The sequence below is a fragment of the Lissotriton helveticus genome, chromosome 11, assembly GCF_964261635.1.
Source record: "Lissotriton helveticus chromosome 11, aLisHel1.1, whole genome shotgun sequence".
Taxonomy (NCBI): domain Eukaryota; kingdom Metazoa; phylum Chordata; class Amphibia; order Caudata; family Salamandridae; genus Lissotriton; species Lissotriton helveticus.
In genome coordinates, this window is record NC_136072.1 from 1,045,907,688 (window position 1) to 1,045,934,247 (window position 26,560).

General features: G+C 46.9%; 1 protein-coding gene across 2 annotated transcripts in view; it reads left to right on the forward strand.

Moving 5' to 3' along the window:
• The window catches only part of P2RX4 (purinergic receptor P2X 4), a 232,358-nt gene that overhangs the window by 156,000 nt on the left and 49,798 nt on the right, over window positions 1–26,560 (forward strand). For both annotated transcript variants that reach the window (XM_078667502.1, XM_078667503.1), the window contains exon 5: window positions 15,362–15,458. In XM_078667502.1, the coding sequence (XP_078523628.1) occupies window positions 15,362–15,458 (97 nt within the window). The remainder of the gene's footprint in view (window positions 1–15,361; window positions 15,459–26,560) is intronic.

The following is a 26,560-nucleotide window of genomic DNA, read 5'->3' on the forward strand; positions in this document are numbered from 1 at the left end:
AACTCTTTCTCTGTAGCCTCAGCTTGAATAGACTTCACACTCTCTATCGTGTCTTCACACATTCCAACATCACCAATCCATCTTGCAGGGCCTGCAACATACATACGGCTCATCACATTCCTTGCTGTTTCTTTTGCTATTTCGTCAGCAAATGCATTACCACGACCAACATCATCAGTCACTTTCTTGTGAGCACTATATTTCACAATCGCAACTTGCAGGGGCAAGGTCAGTGATTCAAGAAGCTCATTCACCAACTGACCATGCTGAATCTTAGCTCCATGCGAAGTCAGGAACCCACGTTCTTTCCACAATTGTCCAAAACTGTGAGCCACTCCAAATGCGTATTGGCTGTCGGTGTAGATGGTCACTTTCATTCCTTTCGACAACACACATGCTCTCGTGAGTGCAATCAACTCTGCTGCTTGAGCTGAATTATGTGGGATACGTGCAGCTTCAACAATTGTATGCAAAGTCGTGACAGCATATGCTGCAGTCGTATCACCATTCGGAAGCTTGAAGCATGAACCATCCACCCATAATGTACCATCACACTTCGCAAGGGGAGTATCCTGTAGATCCACTCTCCCTTTAGTTTCTTCTTCTGTTCTAAGAAAACAATCATGCTGTTCTGAAGCATCTAAGTCCTCTACAATCGGCAACAACGTAGCTGGGTTTAGCGTATTACATCTTTTTATGTGCACATGACTCGCTAACAATGTCAACTCGTAACCTGACAATCGAGCACTAGTTAAGTGCTGTGTCTTGGTTCTGTTTAACAATGTGTCCACTGCATGTGGAACCATTACAATTAACGTGTTATTCATCACTAAACCAGCAGACTGTCGAATAGAAACAGCTGCTGCCGCTGTTGCTCTTAAACAACTCTGCAATGCTTTAGCTACCGGATCTAAAGTTGATGAAAAATACGCGCATGGACGCTGCTTGTCTCCAAACAACTGTGTCAACACTGACAATGCACAACCTTCTTTCTCATGGACATACAATGTAAAGGGCTTACTGTAGTCGGGGGTACCCAACACAGGAGCCGAACATAATGCATCACGCAATTCGGAAAAACTTTTCTGACACTCTTCAGACCATGGAAGGGGGTTCGGTATATCTTTACAGGTTAATGCCACCAAAGGTTTGGCCAGCAAGGAAAAATTTGGTATCCACTGTCTACAGTACGATGTAATACCCAAGAAAGCACGCACTTCTCTCTGTGTTCTTGGCACACTCAATTTTGCTATTGCCTGAATTCTTTCTGGGGTCAGTTTCCTTCCCTCCTTCGATAAGAGATGACCTAAGTAGGTCACTTCTTGTCGACAATATTGCAATTTGGAAAGTGACACCTTGTGATGCAAATCACACAGATGACGCAATAAAAACGTGGCTTCTATACAGATTTCCTCAGTATCTGCAGCAACAAGCAAATCATCAACATACTGAATGAGGGTAGCGCCATCAGGTAAAACAATCGTATCAAGCTGTGTTTTTAAAGCTTAACTATATATTGATGGACTTTCACAGTAGCCCTGGGGAGCGCGTTTAAAGCGGAAGCTTCGACCTCCTAAACTGAAGCCAAAATTATCCCTGCTCTCCTCAGCAATCGGGATGCTGAAGAAAGCATTCTTCAAGTCAATCACCGAGAACCAGGTGGCAGAAGCTGGAATCATAGTCAATAGGGCAGTAATGTCAGGAACAACTGGAAATTGTGGCACAACTATTTTATTCACCTCTCTAAGATCAATCACAAATCTGTAAACAGGTGGCTGGGAAGGGTCAGTTCGCTTCAAAACAGGCAGAACAGGACTATTGCAAACGTTGCCTCTTGTCTCTTCAATTACATCTTTTTCAATCAGATCATAAATGATCGCTAACAACGCTTTTTCACCTTCACTAGAGATTTTGTATTGGGGAATTCGTGGCATTTTAACATTGGCTTTCAATGTTACAACATATGATGGTATTTCCAAAAGACCCACATCATTAGGACCAGTAGCCCAAAGAATATCAGGAAGAAACGACAATTCTGTCGGAAGTTTATCCCTTGACAAATACATTGGAGAAACCACTTTCTTACCCAGTGTAAGTTGTACTCCCGAAGGAGAACAGTGCAAAGTCGCATACAATCTTTTTAACAGATCCAATCCTAACAAGTTTTCACCACAACCTGTCGTCAGAATAAGGGGTGCTTCGAATTCACAAGGTCCAACAGAAAGGGACATAGGACTAGAAATCGGGTTCCTAACCGGGGCACCAGAAAAACCTACAGAAACATTCATTTCGCCAGACAAAGGTGCGCCAGGGAGTTTTGAGTGCATAATAGAACTCTTTGTAGCACCAGTATCCAACAGAAAAGGTTCTGACACGCCTGATGTAATCACCTCAACGTAAGGTCCACTCTGATGTACTGGAACTGAAACAACTCCCTCTCTTTGTCTATGGCTGTCCTAGCAATCATTACCTTCCATATGCTCATCTTCTGCATAGTAATCATCAGCATAGTACTGAGCCGTCCTACCAGATGCGTTATTCTGCTGATGAAAACTATTCATAGAATTTTGAGGTGGAAGGGGACGTGTGTTCTGAGGGACGTTTCCACGTCCTCTACCTCTAGGCGCTTGCTGAACATCTCGACCTCGTGCATTAGAAACACCATTCGCGCGCTGTAACAAAACAGGGCAACTATACTTAAAATGACCCTCTTCCTTACAATATGAACACTGATTGGGACCTACAGGGACACGAGGTTGAGTATACTCGACTCTTTGCCTTTGAAACAGTTGAGGTTGCTGATAATTATTCTGATAGTTACTCTGAGCACCACTATTTTGACCACCACCACGTGGCGGATACGCTTGCTGTAACAGGACCTTCGTTTTCAACTCTTTAGTTTTCTTCTCTGCTCTATCTTTCTTATCTTTGTCCCTATTTTCGTAATATTGTGCAGTAGCCAATATCTGTGCTGAAGAGGAAACTGCCCAAGAACTCTCTGAATCTTTTAACTTCTTACACAACTCGGGAAGCAAATTATGCACAAATTTATCGACGAACAACCGTTGACCACCTTCTGTACTCATATCTTGACCACTGTGGTCGACAAACGTTTCCTCAAACCTGGTGAAGAAATCGGACACCGTTTAATCTTTCTTCTGCTTACACGCAGACAATTTATCCCAATTCACACGCATCGCAGGCATTATAGTTTTCATGTAATCAATGATCTTACCAGGAAGTTCAGCTACTAAAGGCTCGGGTTTAGCACCACCAACTTGTCGGCCATTTGCAGCAGTAATATTAGCCCATGAGTCACCTAACTCCTGATCATGATCTGCATGACGAATCTTTCCCCATAAAGGCTATGGAACAACATTCCCAAACAACATGTCTATATCCGCTAAATTCATCATACATGACCCAGCAGTCTGTGACAACTCCTTGTAATACCCTGCAGGATTTTTACGGGGATCAGGCAGTGTCTGCTTAAGGGCCAATACTTCAGCTCGCTTCCATGGAACATGTACCCACACACGCTGAAAGTGTGGCAGAATAATTGGATTAGCATTCGCATCCCCATCTCTCCAAACCGGGGGAACTTCTCTCATGGGATATTGTCTCCCCTTCTTCTTAACAGAAGAATCAGACTCAAACAACGACCTAGAAACACCTTCAGTCCTAAGCGACAACAACGTCGCAACTGCTTTCTCAACATCCGAACCCACAATTGCGCCTTTTGAAAACTTGAACCGTACATGGCTCAACTCGGGCGGATTAGATTCCAAATCATTGTCCTCTAAATCTTCACATAGAAAACCACACATTTTCTCAAAAACGTATCTCTGCTTCGATGCTTCCCACTGATGGAAGACATCCATAACAGTCTCTAGCCCATACCTCGTCGGGTCGGTAACCCATTTATGTGCTAAATAATTCAACGTTTCCTTCTCCCTAGAATCAGGCAGTTGGCTACGCAACTGTTTACGTTCAGAAGTAGGGGTCGTACTTGTCGCCCCAAAGAAAGGATATAGAATACTAGTAACAGTACTAGCCACTCTCTGACGAACAGAAGGAGAAGTCGATGAAAAGACAAGCGGAAAAGCAGGGTGAGGCAAGGCAGACGCAGAGGCAGTGTCAGGAGGAGTACCAGGAGTGGTAGTCGTTATAGTAGTTAAAGTTGTAGGAAGTAAAGGCAGAGCAGATGTCCAAGCCGGTGGCCCTTGAGGAGGCTGCACCGGAGGAGCAGGAGCCAACTGGAGAACAGCTGGTGGGTGCTGTGGAGGAGCAGGAGGCAATGCAATCACAGGTTGCGCAGCTAAAGGTTGCAGAGGTGCTGTAGCTTAACAAATGCGACATTAGGGGGTCTTTTTCAAGCTCTTTTGCTGCATCTTGCTGAAGAGGCAGCAAAACTGGATAGCATTTATCTATTACCATTTTACGTTGCCTGTGCAACTGCTCACTCATCTGTTCTTCTTCGTTCTCTTTAAACTGCATAGCAGCTTGCATTATCGAAATACCCCTTTCTCTCTTATTTTTCTTCGCTAATTTAATTTCTTTCTGTTTGGATTCCTTACGCCATAGGCGGAAAGAGTCAAACATCGCCGGCCGGGCTTTCTTCTTGAAGAGTTTAACTTCGAGGTTATCTAGGATTTCCGTGTCAAAGCTTCCATATTGGGGCCATTTTAAAACACCATCTTTTCTGGTGTATTTGATCCACACTTCATTATATGTGATGGGGCCTACTCCATGTTTCACATATAAGTCATAAGTTGGAGTTCCAATCGGAGGAACCGGACACAAGTCCTCCAATCGGGAATCCCTATTATTACAACCAAGACAAAACAAGTTTCCAAGTCTGCTAAGACCAGGCATCTTCGCTCTCTAGTCTAGCTTCAAACTTCAAAGGATTATCGATTACGATATTCTCGTGAATACACGAGTCCTTCGGCTTTGGTAATTGCAAGTTCCAAATCAAAGATCCCGGAGGGATACCAAACTAAGACCAACTAAGGACTGGGAGATGCTCCACTTATACTTAACTGAGATATCGATGACGTCACCAGAAGACTCGCCTATCGTTTCGCTCTACCAAACATCAAGGGTCCAAATCAGGGCGATAGCCAGGGCAGCAGTCCTTCGTAGCCGTCGGGAAGCGGGGAACCTTGCAGCAAAGACTTTCGGACCACGTCGACATGCAGGGGTCGATGAAGTGGCGGCCTTCCTCCAGAATTTTCACACGAAGCTCCTCACGAACCTCTGGCTTGGACCGGTACCGTTGGTATCGCCCCACGTTGGGCGCCAACTGAGGTGCTGGGTTACCGGTTCAGTACCGATTCTGAAAAACCCAGTACCTCAGAAGTGAAGTGTGCCCTTACGTGGTTCTGGCAGGCCGTCGCGCCGTCCGCTGTGCCGCGGGGTCTCCTCGCCGCCTCTGCTTGTTCGTATTGTCAGTCCTCCAACTAGGCCGGCGTGGCCGCGACCGTGAATACCTGGGGCAGGCGAGGGCTCGTCACGGCCAGTGGGGGCCCCGGGAGTGATCCGCTGGCGTGGGCTAGCTGAGTTGCACTGGGGACCTCTCTCACCCCTGTCCTCGTCGTTCCTTTCAGCCTCGGGGCGCCTTGGCAAGCGGCCCGCGAGATGCGTGAGCAATGGCAAACGGGTGCGGGCCGCTGTATCCCCAGCGAGCCGCCGGAGCAGGAGCGTACCGCAGCAAGGCAGTGGGCCTCTCACGCCACGCAGCGCAGCGGCAACGGCTCCAGCCCGCAGCCCAGTCAAGTCACTCGGGACGTTGGCAGATCCCGCAGGCGGGCCAGGAGCGCGTCTGTACCTAGAACTCCGGTCGGGGTGCATGCAGGGTGCGGCAGGTGCTGCCGTGCGCTGGGTACCTCGGGCTGGCTTTCACGCAAGACCCCGGCTCTTGGCGCCAGAACAGGCCGCAATCCACAACACGGCGTAGCGGGCCCGGGGAACCTCGGATTTTGACGCAGATTGAAGCCGCTGTCACCGGAGGTCAAGGAGCACACAATCCCGTCGTGCAGCAGCTGCAAAAGGTACGGATGAGTGTTCGGATTTTTAGAGGAGGGCTCGTCGGTCACAGAGCTCACTTAGAGTGCGGCCATCATTTTAGTCAAAGCCCTAGTTACAAGATCTTCTAATTTATTTTCAATTAAGAAATCTAGTTCTTGTTCAGTCATTTTGTTCCTTTTTTTTAATATATTATTAGTTAAATAAAATAATAGTAGTTAGTTGTAAACAACAAATAAATAAATATTTAATCCTATTTAAAATTATAAATTATTTAAAATATAAGGATTTAAGATACTCGAGGGTTTTATATTTAAAAGGTCAATGTTGGGGGAAATAATCACTAAAATCGGCTTTGGAGCGGCTTGTTTTGATATAGGGCTTAATCTTGTTCAGCTCGGAGCGTCGTTGGAAAAGCAAAAGCCTTTAAAAAGGGACGTTTCTGGGTTCTCCTTTAGGGACTTTCCTCTAACCGCTAAAGCGAGGCTTGGTTTGAGGAGCCGATGATTTGGAAGTTAGAGAGGAAGCACGAAGAATCCCCGGTGCAGTCGCGTTGTGAAGAGTGGCTGCACCAGGTGTAATGTCGGAGTTTTGTGGACCGGAAGTTAGGGATGCAGCTGGTGGCGAGAGACGCGATGTTTGGGCTAAGACTGAGATGTGCGCTGGGACCGCAAGAGGAAAAACCTGCGCTCCAGCGTCCGTCTTCTAAAGCCTTCGAGGCGTGGGAGGCTTAACTGTTCCGTGCGTGAGGGGCAGCGAGAACCAGCACGAGTCCCCAGCGCGTCTTTGAAATGCGTATTATACAAAGGAGGGAGGGAGGAAAAGCCTCCGGGATGTCCCCCAAGCGACTAAGTGCAAGGGAAAGGATAGTGGGGCATTAATTTGGCACACATTTAACGGGTGGATGTTGGGGTGACAAAGGGGTTAAGGCGGTAGCCTTGAAAGGAAACACTGCAAACACTATGAGTTGAGAATGCGCATAAACACATATAATAAGTCCCCATAAGCACAGGAAAGCAAATAGCATGCAAAATGCATTTAGTACGTGAAAATAAACATCATTAACAATAAAGATACATAATCTTGGCCTCCGTGTCGTTAATAAAATCCAGATTTTCTTTTCAGTAGGCTGTGGAAAATCTACATTGTTTCCTGCAATAAAGTAAGTCTCTTACCCATTTTTTTCACAGTTGGAGTGGTTTTCCCCTCCCCAGCAGAGTGCAACATCTCTCTTAGCAAACCGGGTGGAAATTGCAATTATCCGTCTATTGCAGGGCTTTGAATTTTTCACATAACCTAGCAGGCAGAGTTCAGGCGTACATTTACCGGTTCCAGCACACCAATTTTAAAAGGATGCTTTTTCTTCTTTCATTGGATAGGGCCGTGTTTGCGTTTCCAAGGAGGCAGACAGCTCTCTGAGTCCATTCCCTCAGCTCTTTGGGGTCGACTTTGGTGTCTCTTAAATAGGCTGACTCAGCCATCTCAAAGATTTTGGTAAGCGGTCCGACAATGTCAAGCAGCCTGTCTTGACAGGACTTTAGGCCCCTGTCTAGGCCTCTTCTAGGGTCTTTTCCGCTTTTATTAATAAAAGACGGCACCTTTGGGTCTAGTTCGGGGGTCTTAACAATCATATCTGGGTGAGATGGGCGGGGGCATTCGGATCGTAGTTGAGTTCTACCCTCTTTCGGTATCTCCCTCCTGAGCCAAAAGGTAATATATTTGGCAACATGTTGTGAGGGAGTCCATTCGGAAGAGAGGGGATGTTTAATCAATAGGGGGTCGAACATGTTATCCCCAAATGGGTCCAGGATTTTAGACCCAGAGGCTGAAGATGCCTCATCAGATGTCCCTTTTTGACCGGTGGGTGTGTCTTCATAATCCGAATTGAATTCTGAAGAGCAAGACAAATCAAGTTCTGGTTGATAGGACTGATCCTCATCAGAATCACTGTCACTGTCTATAGGGACAACTGGGCCGTCATGCGCATCCATAGTGTTAATCCATAGTGTTAACATCAGTGTGTATACTCAACACCTTGGACCAAAATGCAGATATTCCAGTACACATCGAAGCCACATGTAGGAAATCAGCGTCAGCTTGTCCACGCCGCACGCAATTAGCAGACTCGTGCAGACCATACTTACTAAGTTGTAAAGGGGTATCATATAATTGATGCAAATATTTAAAGTGGATAATCCGGAGAATAAAAATTTGCCGTGATGCGACCAGTTAGCTCACACCGGGTTTTCCAAACGTCCAATGTAAGAACAGGCCCAAGTGCAGTCTGCCATCTAAGATAGGAAGGTTGCTCCCCAAATTCGTGCTCTTGCAAGGAGGCATTGTATAGTTTGGTGATGAGACCCGTTCGCTCTCCTCCCACTCCCCCCCCCACTTCCCCCCTCTCCCCCCCCCAGCATAGCCTGCAGTGCCCGCAGAGTCACCAGTTCCTCCGGGTAATCTGGGTACATAGTTTTGACAGCTTGCCAGACTCTGACATAGGTGAAACTTAACACGGATCCACGAGCTGTAGTAGGCCAGTGGCAGCAGCGGGGCATACCAATATGAAAGTCGCGCCCTTTTTGCAAGCATCTTCTTCCAAGCCCATGCAGTGCATAACACTGGGTTAATTTCAGTCCTAGGACCTCCAAACACCCAGAAAGGGTTGCTGCCTGCAGAGGCAATGGAAGAACAGCGGCGGATTCAATAGCAAGATTAGGTTGAAACCTTGGCGCAAAATACCAATAGTGCACAAACTGTGCCTGCGCGCATAAATAATATAGTTGGAAGTCAGGAGCCTCAAACCCACCCCGGTCAAATGGCTGAGCTAAAACATCCCAACTACATCGAGGCTTCTTCCCACCCCATAAAAATGTAAGGATTGCATATTGGAGCATCTGAAATAGCGCTATTTTCCACTTAATTGGTATGTTAACAAAAAAACTAAAGCAGCTTGTGTAAGGTCATGTTCTGTCTGTTCAGCGGGAAATCCAGTTCCATCTCCTTAGTGCCAGCCGTCAGCGGAAACACCACCGACTTTGACAGGTTAATTCCAAGGGCTGAATATCGCTCAAATTTTACATATTCCCGTAGCAATTCTGGTAAAAAATTAGCATGGTCCTGGACATATAAAAGCATATCATCGGCATATAAGGAGACCACCAGTGGTCTCTGCCGAAATCTTAATGCCACAGCTGCATGTCTCTGTCTGAGTTTACAGGCCAGAGGCTCTAGCGCAAGTGTAAAAAGCATTGCCGACAGGGGGCATACCTGCCTCGTGACCCTACCGATGGGGAACGTTGAAGACACCCAGCATGTGCGACTGGTTCAGTGTACGACACTCTGATCCATTGAAGAAAGAACGGGGGTAGACCCATTCTAGTTGAAACTGTGAACATGAAATCCCAGTGGAGGGAATCAAAGGCTTTTGCTGCACCAAGCAGCACAGCCACTACCTGAAAATCTGGGTCGAAATAGTGTAGCGTGGAGAACACAGTATGCAGGTTGTGTGTAGTAGAGCGCGCAGATACAAAACCTGACTGGTCAGACAAGACTAACAGAGGGATCAACGGTTGCATCCTAGTGGCAATCATCTTTGCCAGAACTTTGGTGTCAATATTGATGATTGAGAGAGGTCTATAGGATTCACAATGATCTGCGGGTTTATCCTGATTCAACAAGGTTACCAGCAGAGCCCCTTTAAGGGTAGGCAGGAGTTTCCCTTCTTCATAAGCCTCTACAAACACAGCCAGTAACCCAGGAGCTAGATCGTCCACATAGGTTTTATAAAATTAGCTGGGAATCTCGTCCATACCAGCCGCCTTACAGGTAGGCAATGACATAATAGCCAGTTTGGCGTCCTCTACATCAAAAGGCTGCATTAAGTATAACCTGTGTGCGTTTGAAAGCCACCCTAATGCAATGTCTTCAAGATAGGAGTTTATCTCTGCCATCGATGGGGCATCTTTGGCTGCATAAAGTGTGGTGTAGAAACTTAAAACTATATCACTAATTTTGGGAGTCAAGTAGTGTGCCACTCCCTCCTCGTCTAAGAGTTCCCTAATACACTCTTGACTACGCTGCACCGAAAATTTCTGCGCCAGGGATAGACTAGGATGACCCCCCCCCCCTCCTCCCCATAATAGTGAGCAGTTCCACACCGGGAGCTATGCAACAGTTCCTGATCAACCATTTCATTATGGTCAGTGACCAGATCTCCTATCTTGGCTAACATGTGTGGGGTGGAATTTTTCCCATAGCCCCGCTCAAGTGTAGAGATTTCAGACGCCAGTTTATTTATTCTGCGTCGGAGATCTCGTAGCACTCCAGATTATGCTCCGATGCACGCCCCACGAATAGCCACCTTAAATGCCTCCCACAGCATGCCGGCGCTGTCAACTGACCCCTCATTTTCGCGAAAAAATTATGAATTGCCTCGCCAATAGTGTGCTTAAAAACCGGGTCAGCGAGTTCAGTAGGTTGAAGCCTCCATGCAAAAGGTTGTCTCTCACATGTGGCCGGCAGGGGCAAGGGGCACCACACTCTGCCCGGCTGATCACCTATCCCCCATATCAACTATGCTCTCATTGGATTCCTGGCACCATCCCCTCCCCTGTAGCAACCCTGGTGTCTGCCCTTGGCTTGTCTGCCTCCCCTCCCCGCTCCCCTCCTACGATTGTGTCACAAATGATACCCCCGCATGTCCCACCATCCTCGATCCTCGACCATCCTTTCACTCCCCAAACTCCGGCTTTTAACATCTCGGCCACGCTTCTCAATACCAGGTCAGCAGTTAGCCACCAGCACGAGCTATCTTACTAATCGACACGCATGCTCCCGACCTCCTGTTTTTAACAGAGACTTGGTTCAAGGCGGACTCCCTACCCAATATTCTAGCTATATTGCCCCCCTCACACTCTGCCATCCGAGCGGATCGGCCAGAGGGCAAGAAGGGTGGAGGAGTGGCCTTGATAGCTCGCACTGACCTCCACTTTCAGATCCTCCCCTCCCCCCCCAATTCCAGAAGTGGACTACCTGGTAGCACGTTCAACCTCCTATCAGACGCCTCTGACCTGTGTCCTCATTTACCGCCCCCCCCACCTCACCCCGTCTTTTAACTCTAGCTTTCAAGAACTCCTAGCCACTTTGGCGATCAATAACTCTTCAGTCTTAGTCCTAGGGGATCTCAATTTCTGGCCAGATGACCCAGCTGAAAGTCCCCACTCCAGGGACTTTACGGACCTCATGACCAGTCTCAACTTTACATCTTACATCCACAGTCCCACTCATATCCACGGTCACACGTTGGACCAGATTTGGGCTTTGAATGTCCCCATTTCACCCCCCACTGTCTCCCCCTGCTCCTGGTCTAATCATTCCCTTATCTCATTCTCCCTGCCCTTGCCCCCGATGCAAAGCCTCCACTCCGCAAGAACATCTGGGTCAGGAAATGGGGCAAAGCTGACATGCCTTCCTTTTGCTCGTCCCTGGCCAGGACCAGCCCTGACCTCTCAGGCCTCGCCGCCCCTGCCCAGCTGGCAACCATCAATAACTGGCTGACTCAATCGGGCAATAAATTCGCTCCCCTGAGACGCATCACGGTTAAAAGGGCTCACGCAGCCAACAGATGGTTCAACTCAGACCTTAAGGCAATAAAACTAGCTACGCGGAGAGCTGAGCGAGCTTGGAGGAGAGCCTATTGCCCTACACTGAAAATTGCATACCTCTCTGCTCTCCAGACCTGCAAAAAAGCCATACTTGAGGCCAAGACAGTTTTCTACTCTAACAGGGTTTTAATGGCCGAGTCCCAGTCCAAAGAAATCTTTGCCACGGTGCACGAATTAGCTGCATCCAACAGAGCCACGGCCACGATTCCCCCTTCCCAACATCTATGCAACTCGCTCAATGCTTTCTTTCTTGAGAAGGTTGCTAAAATCAAAATTAACATTCCCCCTCCCTCACCAACTTTCGTTAATCCCTCTCCCCCTCCCACTGCCACCAAACTGACCACTATTCCTCCTCTGACCATGGACTCTCTTCCCCCGTTGCTCCAACGGGTAAATTCTGGCTCTCCTCTAGACTTCGGCCCTGCTCACATTCTTAGAGAGATCTACCTAAACTGCCCTGTCCCCCCCTCACTCTCCTCAACGACTCGCTCAGCTATGGCGTTGTCCCCAACTTTCACAAAGCAGCGGTCGTAATTCCAATCCTGAAAAAACCTGGTGTCGACCCTTCATCCCCTTCCAACTACCGTCCCATTTCCCTATTACCCTACTTGGGAAAGGTTCTGGAAACCCACGTCACCACCACCCTGAGTGCTCACGTGGAAGCAAATCACTGTCTCTTCCCCCCGTCAGGCAGGCTTCCGACCGCTACACTCCACGGAGAAGGTAGTGATTTCGGTAATGGATGGACTTCGCGAAGGCATTGACACCAATCTCTCGCAGGCCCTCATCCTTCTGGACCTGTCCGCCGCCTTTGACACGGTGGACCACTCCACCCTCCTCACCCGTGTCAAGGCGGCGGGCATAGAGGGCTTAGCCCTTTCATGGGTTGAATCCTTCCTATGCGATAGGGCTCAAGCGGTCCACCTTGCTGATTTCACTGCCGCTCCCCGCAAGGTGGAGTGTGGCGTCCCCCAGGGCTCGTCACTTTCCCCCCTTTTGTTTAATCTATACATCTACCCCCTCATTTTTATGTTGCAGCAGCTGGAGGTCACGGTGTTCAACTATGCCGACGACCTCCAGCTAATCTTCAATCTCTCCCATTCCCCTTCGTCCGCTCAGAACGTCCAAACTGTTATGTTATTCATTCAGGACTGGATGAACTGCAACCACCTCAAGCTTAATCCAGACAAGACTGAGTTAGTCTTGACCGGAGGTGGTTGCAGTCCATGGTCCCCGTCATTTTGGCCCCCCTCACTTGGTACCCCCCCACTCCCGGTCCTTAAAGTCAAGACCCTTGGGATCCTGCTAAATTCACAACTTTCTGTACATTCCCAAGTCAGCTCGGTAGTATCCTCCTGCTTCTTCTCCCTCAGGATAATCAGGAAAATATCCAGTTTCTTCTCCCTCCCGGCGCTAAAGGTCATCATAATGGCTATGGTGCTTTCGCGCCTTGATTATGGAAACATAATCTACAATGGCGCACCGGCCTATGCCATACATCGCTTGCAGCTGGTCCAGAACCAGGCTGCCCGCCTGATCTATGGATTGCCCAAATACCATCGTGCCACCCCATTGCTGAAGGCCCTGCACTGGCTGCCTGTGAGAGAACGATCCCTATTCAAACTGGGCTGCCTCACTTTCCAGGCCAGGATGGGCACTGCTCCCGAGTTTATCAACTCAGCTATCAGCCCCTACTTACCGGGCAGAGAACTTCGTTCAACCCACATGGCACTCCTGACCGTACCCCGCTTCAAGAAAAAGAAAGCTGGCGGGGCAAAATTTGCGGCCCTGGCACCAACGTTCTGGAACTCCCTCCCCTTGGGGCTCCGTACCTCACCCTCTTACTTAGAGTTCCGGAAAAATCTTAAAACTTTTCTCTTTTCCAGCGCCTTTTCTACTTGAAATGCTTTTTGCTGCTACCTGCTGGTCGTAACCCTTAAAGCGCCATGAAACCGCTTGGTATAAGTGCGCTCAATAAATGTTTTTAAATTCAAATACATGTGGGTACCTGTAATTCAAGAACGACTGGCGTGTGGTCTGAAGGTGTACAAGTCATGTGTCCAACCCACACCGCCCAGGTGCAGATGGCCTCGGAGACCAGCCAAAAATCTATACGGGACCAGGTCCCATGTACTGAGGAGACAAACGTACTTTCGTGGCTCCCTGGATGCCAAAGACACCAGACATCCTGCAATTGACCCGCATCCAATATCCCCAAAAGAGACTCCGCTGCCTGCTTAAGCCTCCCTGTGCCACTACCAACCCTATCTAAGGTTATATTTAAACATACATTGAAATCACCCCTCTCCACCCCCCCCCTCCCCCCCCCCCCCCCCCCCACAGATTATCGTAGCCGGTGGGAACCCAGAAATTCAGGGCCACACACCCGAAAAAAAGGACGGATCATCAGTGTTTGGCCCGTATACATTAACCAATAACACACTCGTACCCCCCAGATGCCCATACACAATCGCCCATGCTCATCTGTATCTGGCTGAAGACGGCTGATTGCCAGAAACCAGTCCTAGGATGCTTGATTCCGGTCCAGGGAAGACATGGCTTGGCAGTTCGGTCTGGACTGTTCCCATGGGGCACAGGGTCAAGACTGATTTGCATATGGCCATGTCTGAACTGGGGTGGCTTGGTGAGCAAAATAACGATGGATTAAACCCAGATCTGTGGCTGGGGGTGAATGTTTTGCCATTGTGCAACATTCCGTCCATCATCTTGTGTGTTTTGCTGTTCACCCTATGTGGTGACAGTATGCCCAGACGTGGGTCCCGTGCTCACTACGCTACTGGAGTCAAGCTATCCTGGCTGAAGACGGCTGATAGCCAGACACCGTTCCTAGGATGCTTGATTTCGGTCCAAAGAAGACATGGCTTGGCAGTTCGGTCTGTACTGTTCCCATGAGGCACAGGGTCAAGACTGATTTGCATATGGCCATGTCTGAACTGGGGTGGCTTGGTGAGCAAAATAACGATGGATTAAACCCAGATCTGTGACTGGGGGTGAAGGTTTTGCCATTGTGCAACATTCCGTCCATCATCTTGTGTGTTTTGCGTGGAGGGATTAGCCTATTTTTTAGGGGGGGTGGGGTGGGGGGAAGAGAATTTGACAAACCGCATGGTCTGTGTGTTAGAAAGGCCTACCGATGAAGGAAAGGGAGGATTGTCTCGCACTGCTAGTTTTTGTTGGTCATACAGACATTACAAAATATATTGTTCCTATTATTTCTATCAAATTCTGAGTTATAAAAGGAGCAGAGCATCATAAACAGTAATTCTGCCACCTTTTTGTGATTTAATCTAAAATTACATAATTCGAAATGTCTGGGAAACCTGCACATTTTTGGTATTTTTTGGACTCCGCACGGTAAGGGCATTTTCTCCTTGCTTAGCCTTCCAGGATTTATATTTGACCATTTGAGAAATACAACAAAGTATTACACAAATATGTTACAAAATACGGATGTGTAGAAAAATTATCTAGCTTGTCTTTGTGCTCTTAGAGACCAAATGGGTACATGTGTTTAAGCAACCTAAAGCTGATATCTTTTTTGTTTTAAATATGCTCTGATCCAGAGGTGCACGTACACCCCTGATTGAATGCCTCATACATGTTTGTTAATGTCCATACACTAATAGTATTTTATTTTGTTTTGATTTTAGGAATTCAGACTGGAAATTGTGTTCCATATAATGGCAGTGTGAGCACCTGTGAAGTCTATGCATGGTGTCCGGTGGAAAATGACACCTTTGTGCCAGAGTGAGTGACCCGTGCTTCCTAAGGAGGTATTAGGACAATGGTTCAAACAAAATAGTTTGAAAGACTAAAAGGTCGGAAATTAAAAGTTCAAGACAAAGGCATGGATACAAACCGTTTGAAAAAAAGAGAGGGATTTGAAAATGCCGGGAAAAACAATACGGAGAAATTGATAATTTGCACAAAGGTGAATGTTTATGGTAGGAGTATGGGTATGGTGAAAGATGAAGGCAGCAGAAAGGACAAGGCTGTTTTAGGGCTAGGGATAGAAGTAGTGTAAGGTTGGGGTTATGGATAAGGATAGAGGTAGAGTAAGGTGCAGGTTTTGGCTGAGGATAGAGGTAGACTAAGGTTAGGGTTAAGGCTAAGGAAAGAGGTAGAGTAAGGCTAGGGTTATGACTAGGTTTAGAGGCAGAGTAAGGCTAGGGTTACGGCTAGGGATAGAGATAAGTATGGTTCGGGTTTTGGCTGTGGATAGAGGTGTTGAGTATGCCAGGGTTATGGCTAGGGATAAAGGTAGAGTAAGGTTAGGGTTTTAGCTATGGATAGAGGTAGAGTAAGTTTAGGGTTTTGGCTATGGATAGAGGTAGAGTAAGGTTAGGGGTTTGGCTATGGATTTAGGTGGAGTAAGGTCAGGGCTATGGCTAGTGATAGAGGTAGTGTAAGGTTAGGGTTCAGGATAGGGATGTGTAACTGAAGAGGTTAATTTTAAAGATTATGAATCACGGCACTTGTAATCTTCGGTGAAATGATTAAGAGAGAAAGTAAAGTAAAAGATAAATAAAACACAAAACTATGACACCTGTGAGTACAATTTAAATCTTTTGGTTGTTAAACTATCTTACATTTCAAAATTAAAACTTCAAACCCTTAGCCTTTTAAAATAGATAATGCAAAGGCTCGATTTAGATTCCCTCCGGGCTTGACAAAAAAACTGTTTGTGTGGATTGGTAAGTTAGTATGTGTGATTTATTAACAGATATTGGGTGGAGGTGAAGGTGAAAGAGCAACTAAGATGTTTACAATCAATTCTTTGAAAATATTCATGTGTTCTCGGTTTTGTGTCTGGCATACATCTGGATAAAATATTAGCTTTTTGAATATTTTTGGGTGCATAAATCCAAATAATTAGAATTGTTTTGCTCAGGGTTCCGACTTTTCTCACCACCTTTATACAGATTCCATATCTGCAGCTTTAGAAGGCCTAATCAACAAGGGTGTAGCTTTTCGGGGGGGGGGGTGAGGGGGCGGGCGGAGGTGTTTGGTGTGTGACACCACTCCAATTATTGCATTCTTGTCTTGACCGTTGAGTCAGTGGCCCAGAGTCGGATCATCTATGTCTGTCAGTTCTTCTTCTTATTCTCATTTCACTAAGAGGTTTTAACTTGTTAATCTTTTGGATAGGGATGATATATATATATATATATATATATGTGTGTGTATAGGCATGTATATATGTGTGTGTGTGTATATATGTATATATGTGTGTATATATATATATATATATATATATATATATATATATATATATATATATATATCCATACTAATATTATAAAGAGAGAGCCCAAACCTTTGAGGCGGGTAATCTCAGTAACCACAGCACCAATCACAACACCCAATACAGCGTTGGAAAGGGCAGTTGCAGAGTTTTATATAGCGCGAACTTGACCCGAACTGAATCAGGTATCAAAGTGCTTTACATGGCACCAGTTACGTTACATGAGGATACACATTCATTTTTGTTAGGCACGGGGAGATTAAGTGATTTGCCCAGAATCACAGGATGTTTGGCGTCGTTACCAAGACTCGAACCCAGATCCCCAGGTCCGAGGTCGAGCGCCTTAGCCGTTAGGCCAACTCCTCTATGCATTTAAAAGGTAAAAGAACCGTGCCAGGAAAGTAGTCCCTTGTGGGCGTTTCTGTGTTGTACTGTGGGCGTGGGCTGGGGGCGTGACTAACCCTGGGGGCGTATGGTACGGCCATCACATCGTGGGCTGTGGGCGTGTGCTGGGGACGTGACAAACGCTGGGGGCGTGTGTCCGCCCTTCATGCCATGTGAGTCGTACATACAAGCGCCAATTACGTAACGCTGGGGGCGTGTATCCGGCCTTCATGCCATGTGAACGCAATTGCGCCGCACCGAGGGGTACGCTGGGGGCGTGAGAAACGCTGGGGGCGTGTGCTACGTTCCGCTCTTCATGCCATGTGGGTCGTACATTAATCAGAAGATCGTCTGCTGTGGCCGTGTGCTGGGGGCGTGACAAACGCGTTCACCTGGAGGCCTGGTAAGTAACGTTACTGCAGCCTCTCCTGCGCGCAGTTACTGAACTCTCTCATTCAACGAAATTACACGAGCCTGCTACCATCAACCAGGGCTCTAGCCGGGCTCAGGCGGTGGATCAGTACACTAATTACACGCGCCTGATAACATCAACCAGGGCTGCATCTGGGCCTCAAGCGGGGGAACACGCAAATGAGCGTGTCTGCGGGGACAATTACTGCAGCCTCTCCTACTCGCTGTCACTCAACTCTCTCATTAAACGGATTTACCGGCGGCTGATAACTCTCTCATTCAACGACATTACACGCGCCTGCTAACATGAACCAGGGCTGTAGCCGGGCTCAGGCGGCGGATCACTACACCAATTACCTGCTAAACATCAACCAGGGCTGCAGCTGGGCATTCTCCGTCCCTATTCTAATGAAACAAAAAATGTTGTCTACCGCGAGATTTTGAAATAAATTGCCCTTGCCAAATACATACATTACACATATATATCCCCGTTTACCAAAGTAGTAAATCATCTCCTACGGAAGTGCTCCTTGAATGGGTGCAAGTTCACACATTTTTGGAATGCACATACAATTCAATTTCAAAAGGCTTTATTCGACAGCATGTCATAAGAGCAAATTATACATCCTATCACAACCATTATACATTAACATTATAAATACTAAATAGCAATAAAAAAACAATGTTAAAAAGTTATTAAATCTTTATAGCTGTCATTTACGAATTAAAAAACACAATTTTTTAAGAGCTAAAATTATACATAAGACAAGATCAATCATATTTTTTAAGTGTCTTAAAGTTCATTAGCTACCTTCTATAGAGTTTAAAGTGCGAGTGCGTATAATCCAAGCCCACCTTAGAAATTTAGCAACAGCAATCGCTATACAGGGTGAGCAATCTGTCTCCAGTATCCTTAACGCCTCAATATATCTCCGGGTGCCCATATTAATACACGTTGGTTTTAGCCACTTACTGCGAGGACTTGTGTAGAGGGGACATACAAACAGTATGTGGGATACGTTCCCAATCAAATCTTTACAGTTATGACATTTGTCATCCCGATTTGCTGACCACTTATAGCTGAAAGCTTTTACAGGTAAAGCTCCAGTTCTAAACTGGAAATACAACTTTCTGTAAAGCTGACCCTCTATGTTATCCCAATAAGCCTCACAGAGTGGGCGAGGTTTAAAATCAAGGAACCGTCCTGTTAAATTAGTGTTTACACAGGTGCTATGGGTGGACGTCCAAATCATTTCCCAATACTTTTTTTTCAGAATTGTTTTTGACGGGAAACTTGGGATGTCTGCATCTACCCATAGGTGGTCAAGCTCCAACTTTGTTAATAGGCCCCTTATCTCTTTAAGCCATTGGATAGAATGAAAGCGATCTGCCCTAATGATGTCCTTTAGTGCAAGGGCGTAGTGAGCTAGTTCTGGAGTTGTCCAGATACGCCTCCAATATAATAGGGGCGGTAGCCGTACTATATCCTCAATTTTTTTCCTGCCAAGATCATATAAAAGCGGGATGGTAAGTGTACTTTGGGGGACCCCTGCTAAACAGCGTAGAAATGTATTCTCCGCCCTTGTTAGTTGGTTCAAATGATTAAATCCCCAAAGTTCTGAACCATACAGAGAGGCACTTATGGCCTTCATGTTATAGATCTCTAGGGCAGGTGTATTTGGCTTAGTAAAAGAAGCTCTGTGCTTTGTGGCTAAGGCACCCGCAAGCTGGTGAAATTTAAAACAGCCATGTCAATATGACTTTTCCAGCCCATGTTACTCTGGAGAGATATTCCCAGATAAGTAAACGCCTCTACCTGCTCTAGTGGAGTTCCATTAAAATGAATTGTACCTTTGAAGGTTTTCCGCTGACTCAGGGACATGAACTTGGTTTTTGAGGTGTTTATCTCAAGTCCACGCAGTTTACAAAATTCTCCGAACGCAGTCACAGCCTTCTGGAGCCCGCTGGGGGTCCGGGAAACAATCAACGTGTCGTCCGCAAACATGAGAACAGGCACGCGGGGGGCATCAGTGGAGGAACGGTTAAGAAATCCACTATGCCGTTGATGTATAATGAAAACAGCGTGGGTGCCAGAACGCACCCCTGCCGAACACCACGCTCGACAGGAAATGAGTCTGTCACCTCACCCTGCATCCCCCATCTGATTCTGGCGTAGTTGTTCTCATGCAGGTGGATGAGAAGAGTCAATAGCTCCGGGGATATCCCTGAGTCAGCTAGAACCCTCCAAAGTTTGGAACGGGGGACTAAATCGAAAGCCGATTTCAGGTCTACAAAGACCGCATAAAGTGTCCCCTTAGTTAAGGCCACGTTCCTCCAGTAAAGTGCTATAAAGTAAAAAACCTGGTCAATTGAACTAGTACATGGCCGAAAGCCAGCTTGATATGGGGACAAAATGTTATGTTCTTCTATCCATATTTGCAGTTTGTTTTGCACTAAACGACCCATGAGTTTTTGGGCTGAGTCTATAAGACTAATGGGTCTGTAGTTACTGGGTAGGGATTTGTCACTATTTTTAAAGACCAGAATTATTTCAGCACCTTTCCATGAGGGTGGGATTGGCGCGCCCCTAGCCACAGAGTTAGCTAAACACTCAAAGTACTGGCACCAAGATGATCTATCACTTAAAAATACGCCAGCGGGGATGCCATCCATACCTGGGGCTCTTCCCCCGGTCACGCAATCTAGGGCTATACTAACGTCTTTAATTGTAAAAAGCTGACTTTGATAAAAGATAGTTGGGGGTAGTGGGCAATCTTCTTCAGTTCGATTACGAGCATATTGTGGTTTGAAGAAATCTACCCACTCTTGTTTGGCAACATTGTTTTGGGGGGCTTCAGCTACACCTCCTCTATCCCATTTCACAATGGCCCAAAATTCTTTTGAATCCTTTGCTCCACATGCTAGTTTCAAATCACGCCATTGTTCCTCATCCCACTGTTTTTATGCTACCTTCTGGGCAAGCCTATAGGTCTCCCTTGCCTTTCTCACTCCTGTGGTGTTCCTGCGCCTTATTTCTATGCTCAAGTTTAGGCGGGCTAATTTACATGCATTGTTATACCACCCCTCCTTGGGTTATTTTTTGTTTCCCTTCTCTGGTTTTATGGTTTTCCTAAAAATTAGTTGGAGTTTTGCGAAAAAGTGGATGTGTGCCTCAAACATTTTTTGGGGAAAGTTTGGCTTGTTAATGTGAGTTTTTAAATTAGCCACTTCTTCGATAGCCATGTTTTTAAGGACCTCCAATTTCTCAGGGTTCTCAATAAAACTACCTCATTTAATGTGACGCATGTTATTGGAAGCAACGATGTCCAGGGTGACCTTCCCACACCCCGGTTTCGGTTCTTTAGTCCCCATCTGTGCTTGATAATCCATACAAAGTGGGTTGTGATCACTTTCCATCCTAGTTTTAACAGTCATATCTATCAGACTGTGCCACCCTCTTATGTCCACCAGGATGTAATCTATGCGACTAGAATGCCTACCATTGTCGAATGTATTTTTTCCCATGCGATCGGACGGAGTGCGTCCATTTGCTGCTCTAAGCCCTCTCACTAAGCATAGGGCCTTAAGCTGTATAGCTACGGCTGACCATCTTTTTACGGCAGGTACTTCAAGCTGGGGAACACCCCATTTGCGGTCCTCCTCAGCAGCGAGAAACTGATCCTTTTGTCCAAGAGGTTCAAAAGTGGTGTTAAAATCTCCACCTACTATTGTAGACAACTGTATTGGGAGTCCCTCAAGCTGCTGATCAAGAGCTGAGATTACCTCAGATGTTTGTCCCCCCTTGCATAAATATTGTAAATAGCCACCCCTTGACCATTTTCCCATGTGATTTTAACTGACAGGATGTCATTCGAAGGAGAACTAATTTGTTGCACCTTACAGCATTGGACTTGGCGAACCCAGATAATCAAACCTCCAGCAGGACGACCTTTAGATTTTTTGGTGGCTGGAGCATGAAAATTAAGGAACCCCAGACGATAAACTGGAACCATTGACCAGGATTCCTGAAAGAGGATGATGTCATACTGGTCAACAAAACTACACCATTCAGGGGATGTTATGTTATTATCGATTCCAGCGAGGTTCCATGAAAGAAAAGCCAACCCTGCCTCACCTGGTAGAATACTAGATGAATCCTGCGAGATTTTAGCTACTGGGGTCGCGCCCTCAATCACTGGTTGATGTTCTATGTTTATGGGCACGAGGCAGTACTTCTCTGGGGGGAAGCCCGTCTGTTACAGGGCAATCGTATTCTCCAAATGGATCCGAGCAAATTAGTTGTCCAAGATTCCTGCTCTCTATGGGCTGCCCTGTGGGGTGGGATCTCTCCAGTGGGATTGTATGAGGTATAGGGGACATGTTAGTTTGTGACCCGCTCCAATCCTTAGGACCATGCTTTCTGCCGATCACTGTAGCTACCATATCTACAGATCTATCAGCTCTCAGGAGTCAATCACATTCATTCAGATCAGACAAAACCCCAAACCGATTTTCCAAGCTAATACCTCCATCCCTAGTTTGGACACCCCTCCCCAATGTGCTCAACACAGGGGCCCGTTTCGGCCAAGATCTACTAAGGTTCGCTACACTCCATCTCCTACTGTAGAAAAAAATCGAGAGTTAGTGGGATCATATCAGAATCCCTGCGTTGTGGGGGGGAATAAGTTTACCAGTATGTTTGGGAGTACCTCGGGTCTTGAGAAATTCAAGGCTATACAGTCACCATTAAATTTTTTCGGGTAATCCCCAAGCCATGCTACCCTTCTAGCCATAATAATTTCCCCTGATAGCTGCTGTTTTCCCCAGGGAGATATCTTCATGTTTTTCGTCAACCAATGCAACGCTTTATCGATCAAAGAGGTCGTTGACTCTACCTGCCCGGGTGTCAGAGGAGGAGCGTTTGCCAGAACTAGAACTAGAGGAGATGTTTCCACTACAAATTGGAATGTGTCGCGCTCTTGGCGTGGTTCTTTGAATGTTGTTGGGGGAGCCTCTATGACTACAGTTTGGCAATCCTCACCTACTGGGAGCTGGGTGGGCGGAGGTTGCAGTACCACATTCTCACCACCTCCCACCCCTCTTCCTGGGTGAACCTCCTGGATTTCACACCTATTTGATACCAAAGCTGATGGGCTACCTACTTCCTCCAGTGTCTTATTGAGGAGACCTCCTAGTCTATTGACCTCTGCGGTAAGCTGATCGATTTTAGCCACAAGGGGTTTGACAATACCCTTGATCTTTAAATCGAGCATGCTTACTAATTTTTTTATTTGTTCATCCTCCAGTTTCACAGTGTCACCCTTTACCGAGATGACCTCATCATTATCTGGGATTTTGGGTGGAGAAACTAATCTTCTTCTAGCAGCACGTGACCCCCCACGTTTGGTCTGTACTTTCCTGCATGCTCTGACTGCTCTAGGCACAGGAGTCGGCGGATTCTGTACCATCGTGTCCAGGGATGATTCTAGATCAACTGTGGGGACAGTGTTTAACTCGGGCAAGTCACTGGCCGAGAAATCGGGATTAACGATATCCCTGCTATCATCCCTTGCCAGTAATACTGGTGAAGGTTGCGCATTGGAAGATGTGAGGGATGTAGGAGAACAACTTAACCCTAATGACTGCCGTCTCTCACTGTTAATTTTACTCACAACCTTCACCAGATAATTATCCAGGGTGTTTGGCATTAGGTGACCCTTTTGTTTAGACATACGTACCCGAGGATGATAGTTTGGGAGGTACAATCAGAAACTTTACCAAAGTACACAGGGTAGAACAAGACACCTAGGACAAATACTTGAGATGGATTTAGATATGTTATAATCTCACTGTGTGCGGGTAACGGAAGTCCACCATCAAATAAGAATCAGGGTCCCTAGCCCAGCCCAGTCGCGTCCTGTCCCGGACTGTCACAGACTGTCCGCCCTTTGTCCGGCGCGTCCGCGCGCGTCCCGCGGGACGAGGGACCGAGGGAGCCTTTATGCGCCTCCTGGCGCTTGCCTCTGATGCCCACTGCTGGTCACGGGGGTGGGAGGGGCCCGGCGGAGCCAAGCCCGGCCGGGGGAGGAAGCGGAGCAAAGCCTGGCCCTTAGCTGCTGGTGCAGCGGAGATCGGCAGAGCCAAGCCCGGCCCTCTGAAGCACTGGAAACAACTGCTGCAGCACAAGTAAGACTCCCCTCGGACTCAGCACCGAGGGAGCCTTTATGCGCCTCCTGGCACTTGCCTCTGACGCCCACTGCTGGTCACGGGGATGGGAGGGGCCCGGCGGAGCCAAGCCCAGCCGGGGGAGGAAGCGGAGCAAAGCCCGGCCCTTAGCTGCTGGTGAGGCGGAGATCGGCGGAGCCAAGCCCGGCCCTCTGAAGCACTGGAAACAACTGCTGCAGCACAAGTACGTACTTTGGGTCGTACATTAATCAGAAGATCGTCTGCAGTGGCTGTGTGCTGGGGTCGTGACAAACGCGTTCACCTGGAGGCCTGGTAAGTAACGTTACTGCAGCGTCTCCTGCGTGCTGTTACTGAACTCTCTCATTCAATGAAATTACACGCGCCTGCTACCATCAACCAGGGCTCTAGCCGTGCTCAGGCGGCGGATCAGTACACTAATTACACGCGCCTGATAACATCAACCAGGGCTGCATCTGGGCCTCAAGCGGGGGAACACGCAAATGAGTGTGTCTGCGGGGACAATTACTGCAGCCTCTCCTACTCGCTGTCACTCAACTCTCTCATTAAATGGATTTAACCGCGGCTGATAACTCTCTCATTCAACGACATTACACGCGCCTGCTAACATGAACCAGGGCTGTAGCCGGGCTCAGGCGGCGGATCACTACACCAATTACACGCACCTGCTAAACATCAACCAGGGCTGCAGCTGGGCCTACTCCGTCCCTATTCTAATGAAACAAAAAATGTTGTCTACCACGAGATTTTGAAATAAATTGCCCTTGCCAAATACATACATACACACTATATATATATATATATATCCCCGTTTACCAAAGTAGTAAATCATCTCCTACGGAAGTGCTCCTTAAATGGGTGCAAGTTCACACATTTTTGGAATGCACATACATTGGCAGTAGTAGGCTCGAAAAGCTGCACCAGTCTCAGGTTTCCAGGCGTACTACTGGTAATCAAACAACCAACATGCGATGAGTGTTTGCAAATAGTCCATCTAGTGGCCCCTGCTCGGGGTAGCATTCTAAACCATCATTTTTCACGCACTGTGCCACCTTAGACAGAGGCCCACCTAATGCAACTCAGTACTGACCCTGTCCCTCATGGAAGAAGTCCATGCCGAACCTTGGTCATCCCACGCCCACTGTAGCCACCGCTTTTTTAGTTGGGAAATTTGAGATTCACACTGCCCAAATCACACTGACTATGCTACATCCCTGATAATCAATGTCCTTCGGTGGTGCAGTGATTCTCTCACTCTATCTCTATTGGACCAGCTCAGGGCCTGTGCTGATCAGGCAAAGACGAGGAAATGATGAGGTACGTTTGGTAAACAAGCAATATTTAACTGCCCCATGGTCTATGTGGGCTTAGTACATCTACCCAGATAATAGGAGCACCCAGACCACTACACTGAGTATGTAGTATGAATGCTGAATGGTAAACAGGAATATGTGAATCCTTTGACCACAGTAACTGACTGAATTCCTATATCACTCCACCAATTTTTCCTTTGTAGATGTATAATTAGACATGAGCAGCCGGTTGAACCCAAGTGAGGTAGCACCATACACTATGTAAATGTTATTTGTACTTGTAAAGCGCACTAATACCCCAACTGGGGTGTCCTGGCGCTTGTACGCATACTGCTGTAGAACCCTTCCTGGCTTTTCCCTGTGAAATAAATGTCCACTCCTGGGCACCCCCAAGGTGAAGCCAGGCATCCCAGCGCTGTTAGGGCCGTTGTGGAGATTAAGCAAGCTATTGCCCAGAGTTGCAGAGTGGGACCCATGATTAGAATAGGCACCGAGGCGAGAATTATCAGGTCCGAGGAAATTGACCCCAAGACCCGCCGAGGCAGGAAATTTACCCTTGTCCCGGGCCAGACCTCTGCATCAGGGTCTGCCGCTCTAACCATTGAGCCACACTTCTCCACACTCCGACATTGTGAATGATTTACTGCTCAATTCATCTAGAGTGACTCCACTACTTCTGGTGAATAATAAGCAATAAAAAATACATGCATTTTATTGAAATTAATAATATATACATGAATGCTGCCCTCTGCGTTCAACTAATTCTGCAATAGACAGGCATAAACATAACTGTGTATTTGTATTTAAAAATATGAATGATGAAAGCAGGCAGAAGTTGAATATAAAATCCCTCCTACTACTATGAAATAAATATGAACATAGATGCATCTTTTACTAAAGTGATGAATAACGTATGGTTGTGCGAATAACACATACCATTAGCAGTTGCTTTTTAAAGACGTATGCCTGTCCTAAAAAATATGTGTACATAAATAGCCGATTCTGTCTGTTTTAAGTCGGCGCACTCATCCCCTTTAACATGTGTTCATCACAATTGAAACCCTATTCTTCACGCTGCAGGCGGTGCCTGAAAATAGTGTTGCCTTTCTCTGAAGTGAAAATATCTTTCATTTAAATCAGTGCTGATTACACTTCGCCGTTGGTGCTTCTAAATTAAGGCGCTCCTTTCAGGAAGCACTGAAACCTTAGATGGCAGTAGCAGATTTTGTTTGTAAAATTACTTTTAATGATACTTTGGCATGTGCCCCTTGAGTTACATTACTGAGCAGTTT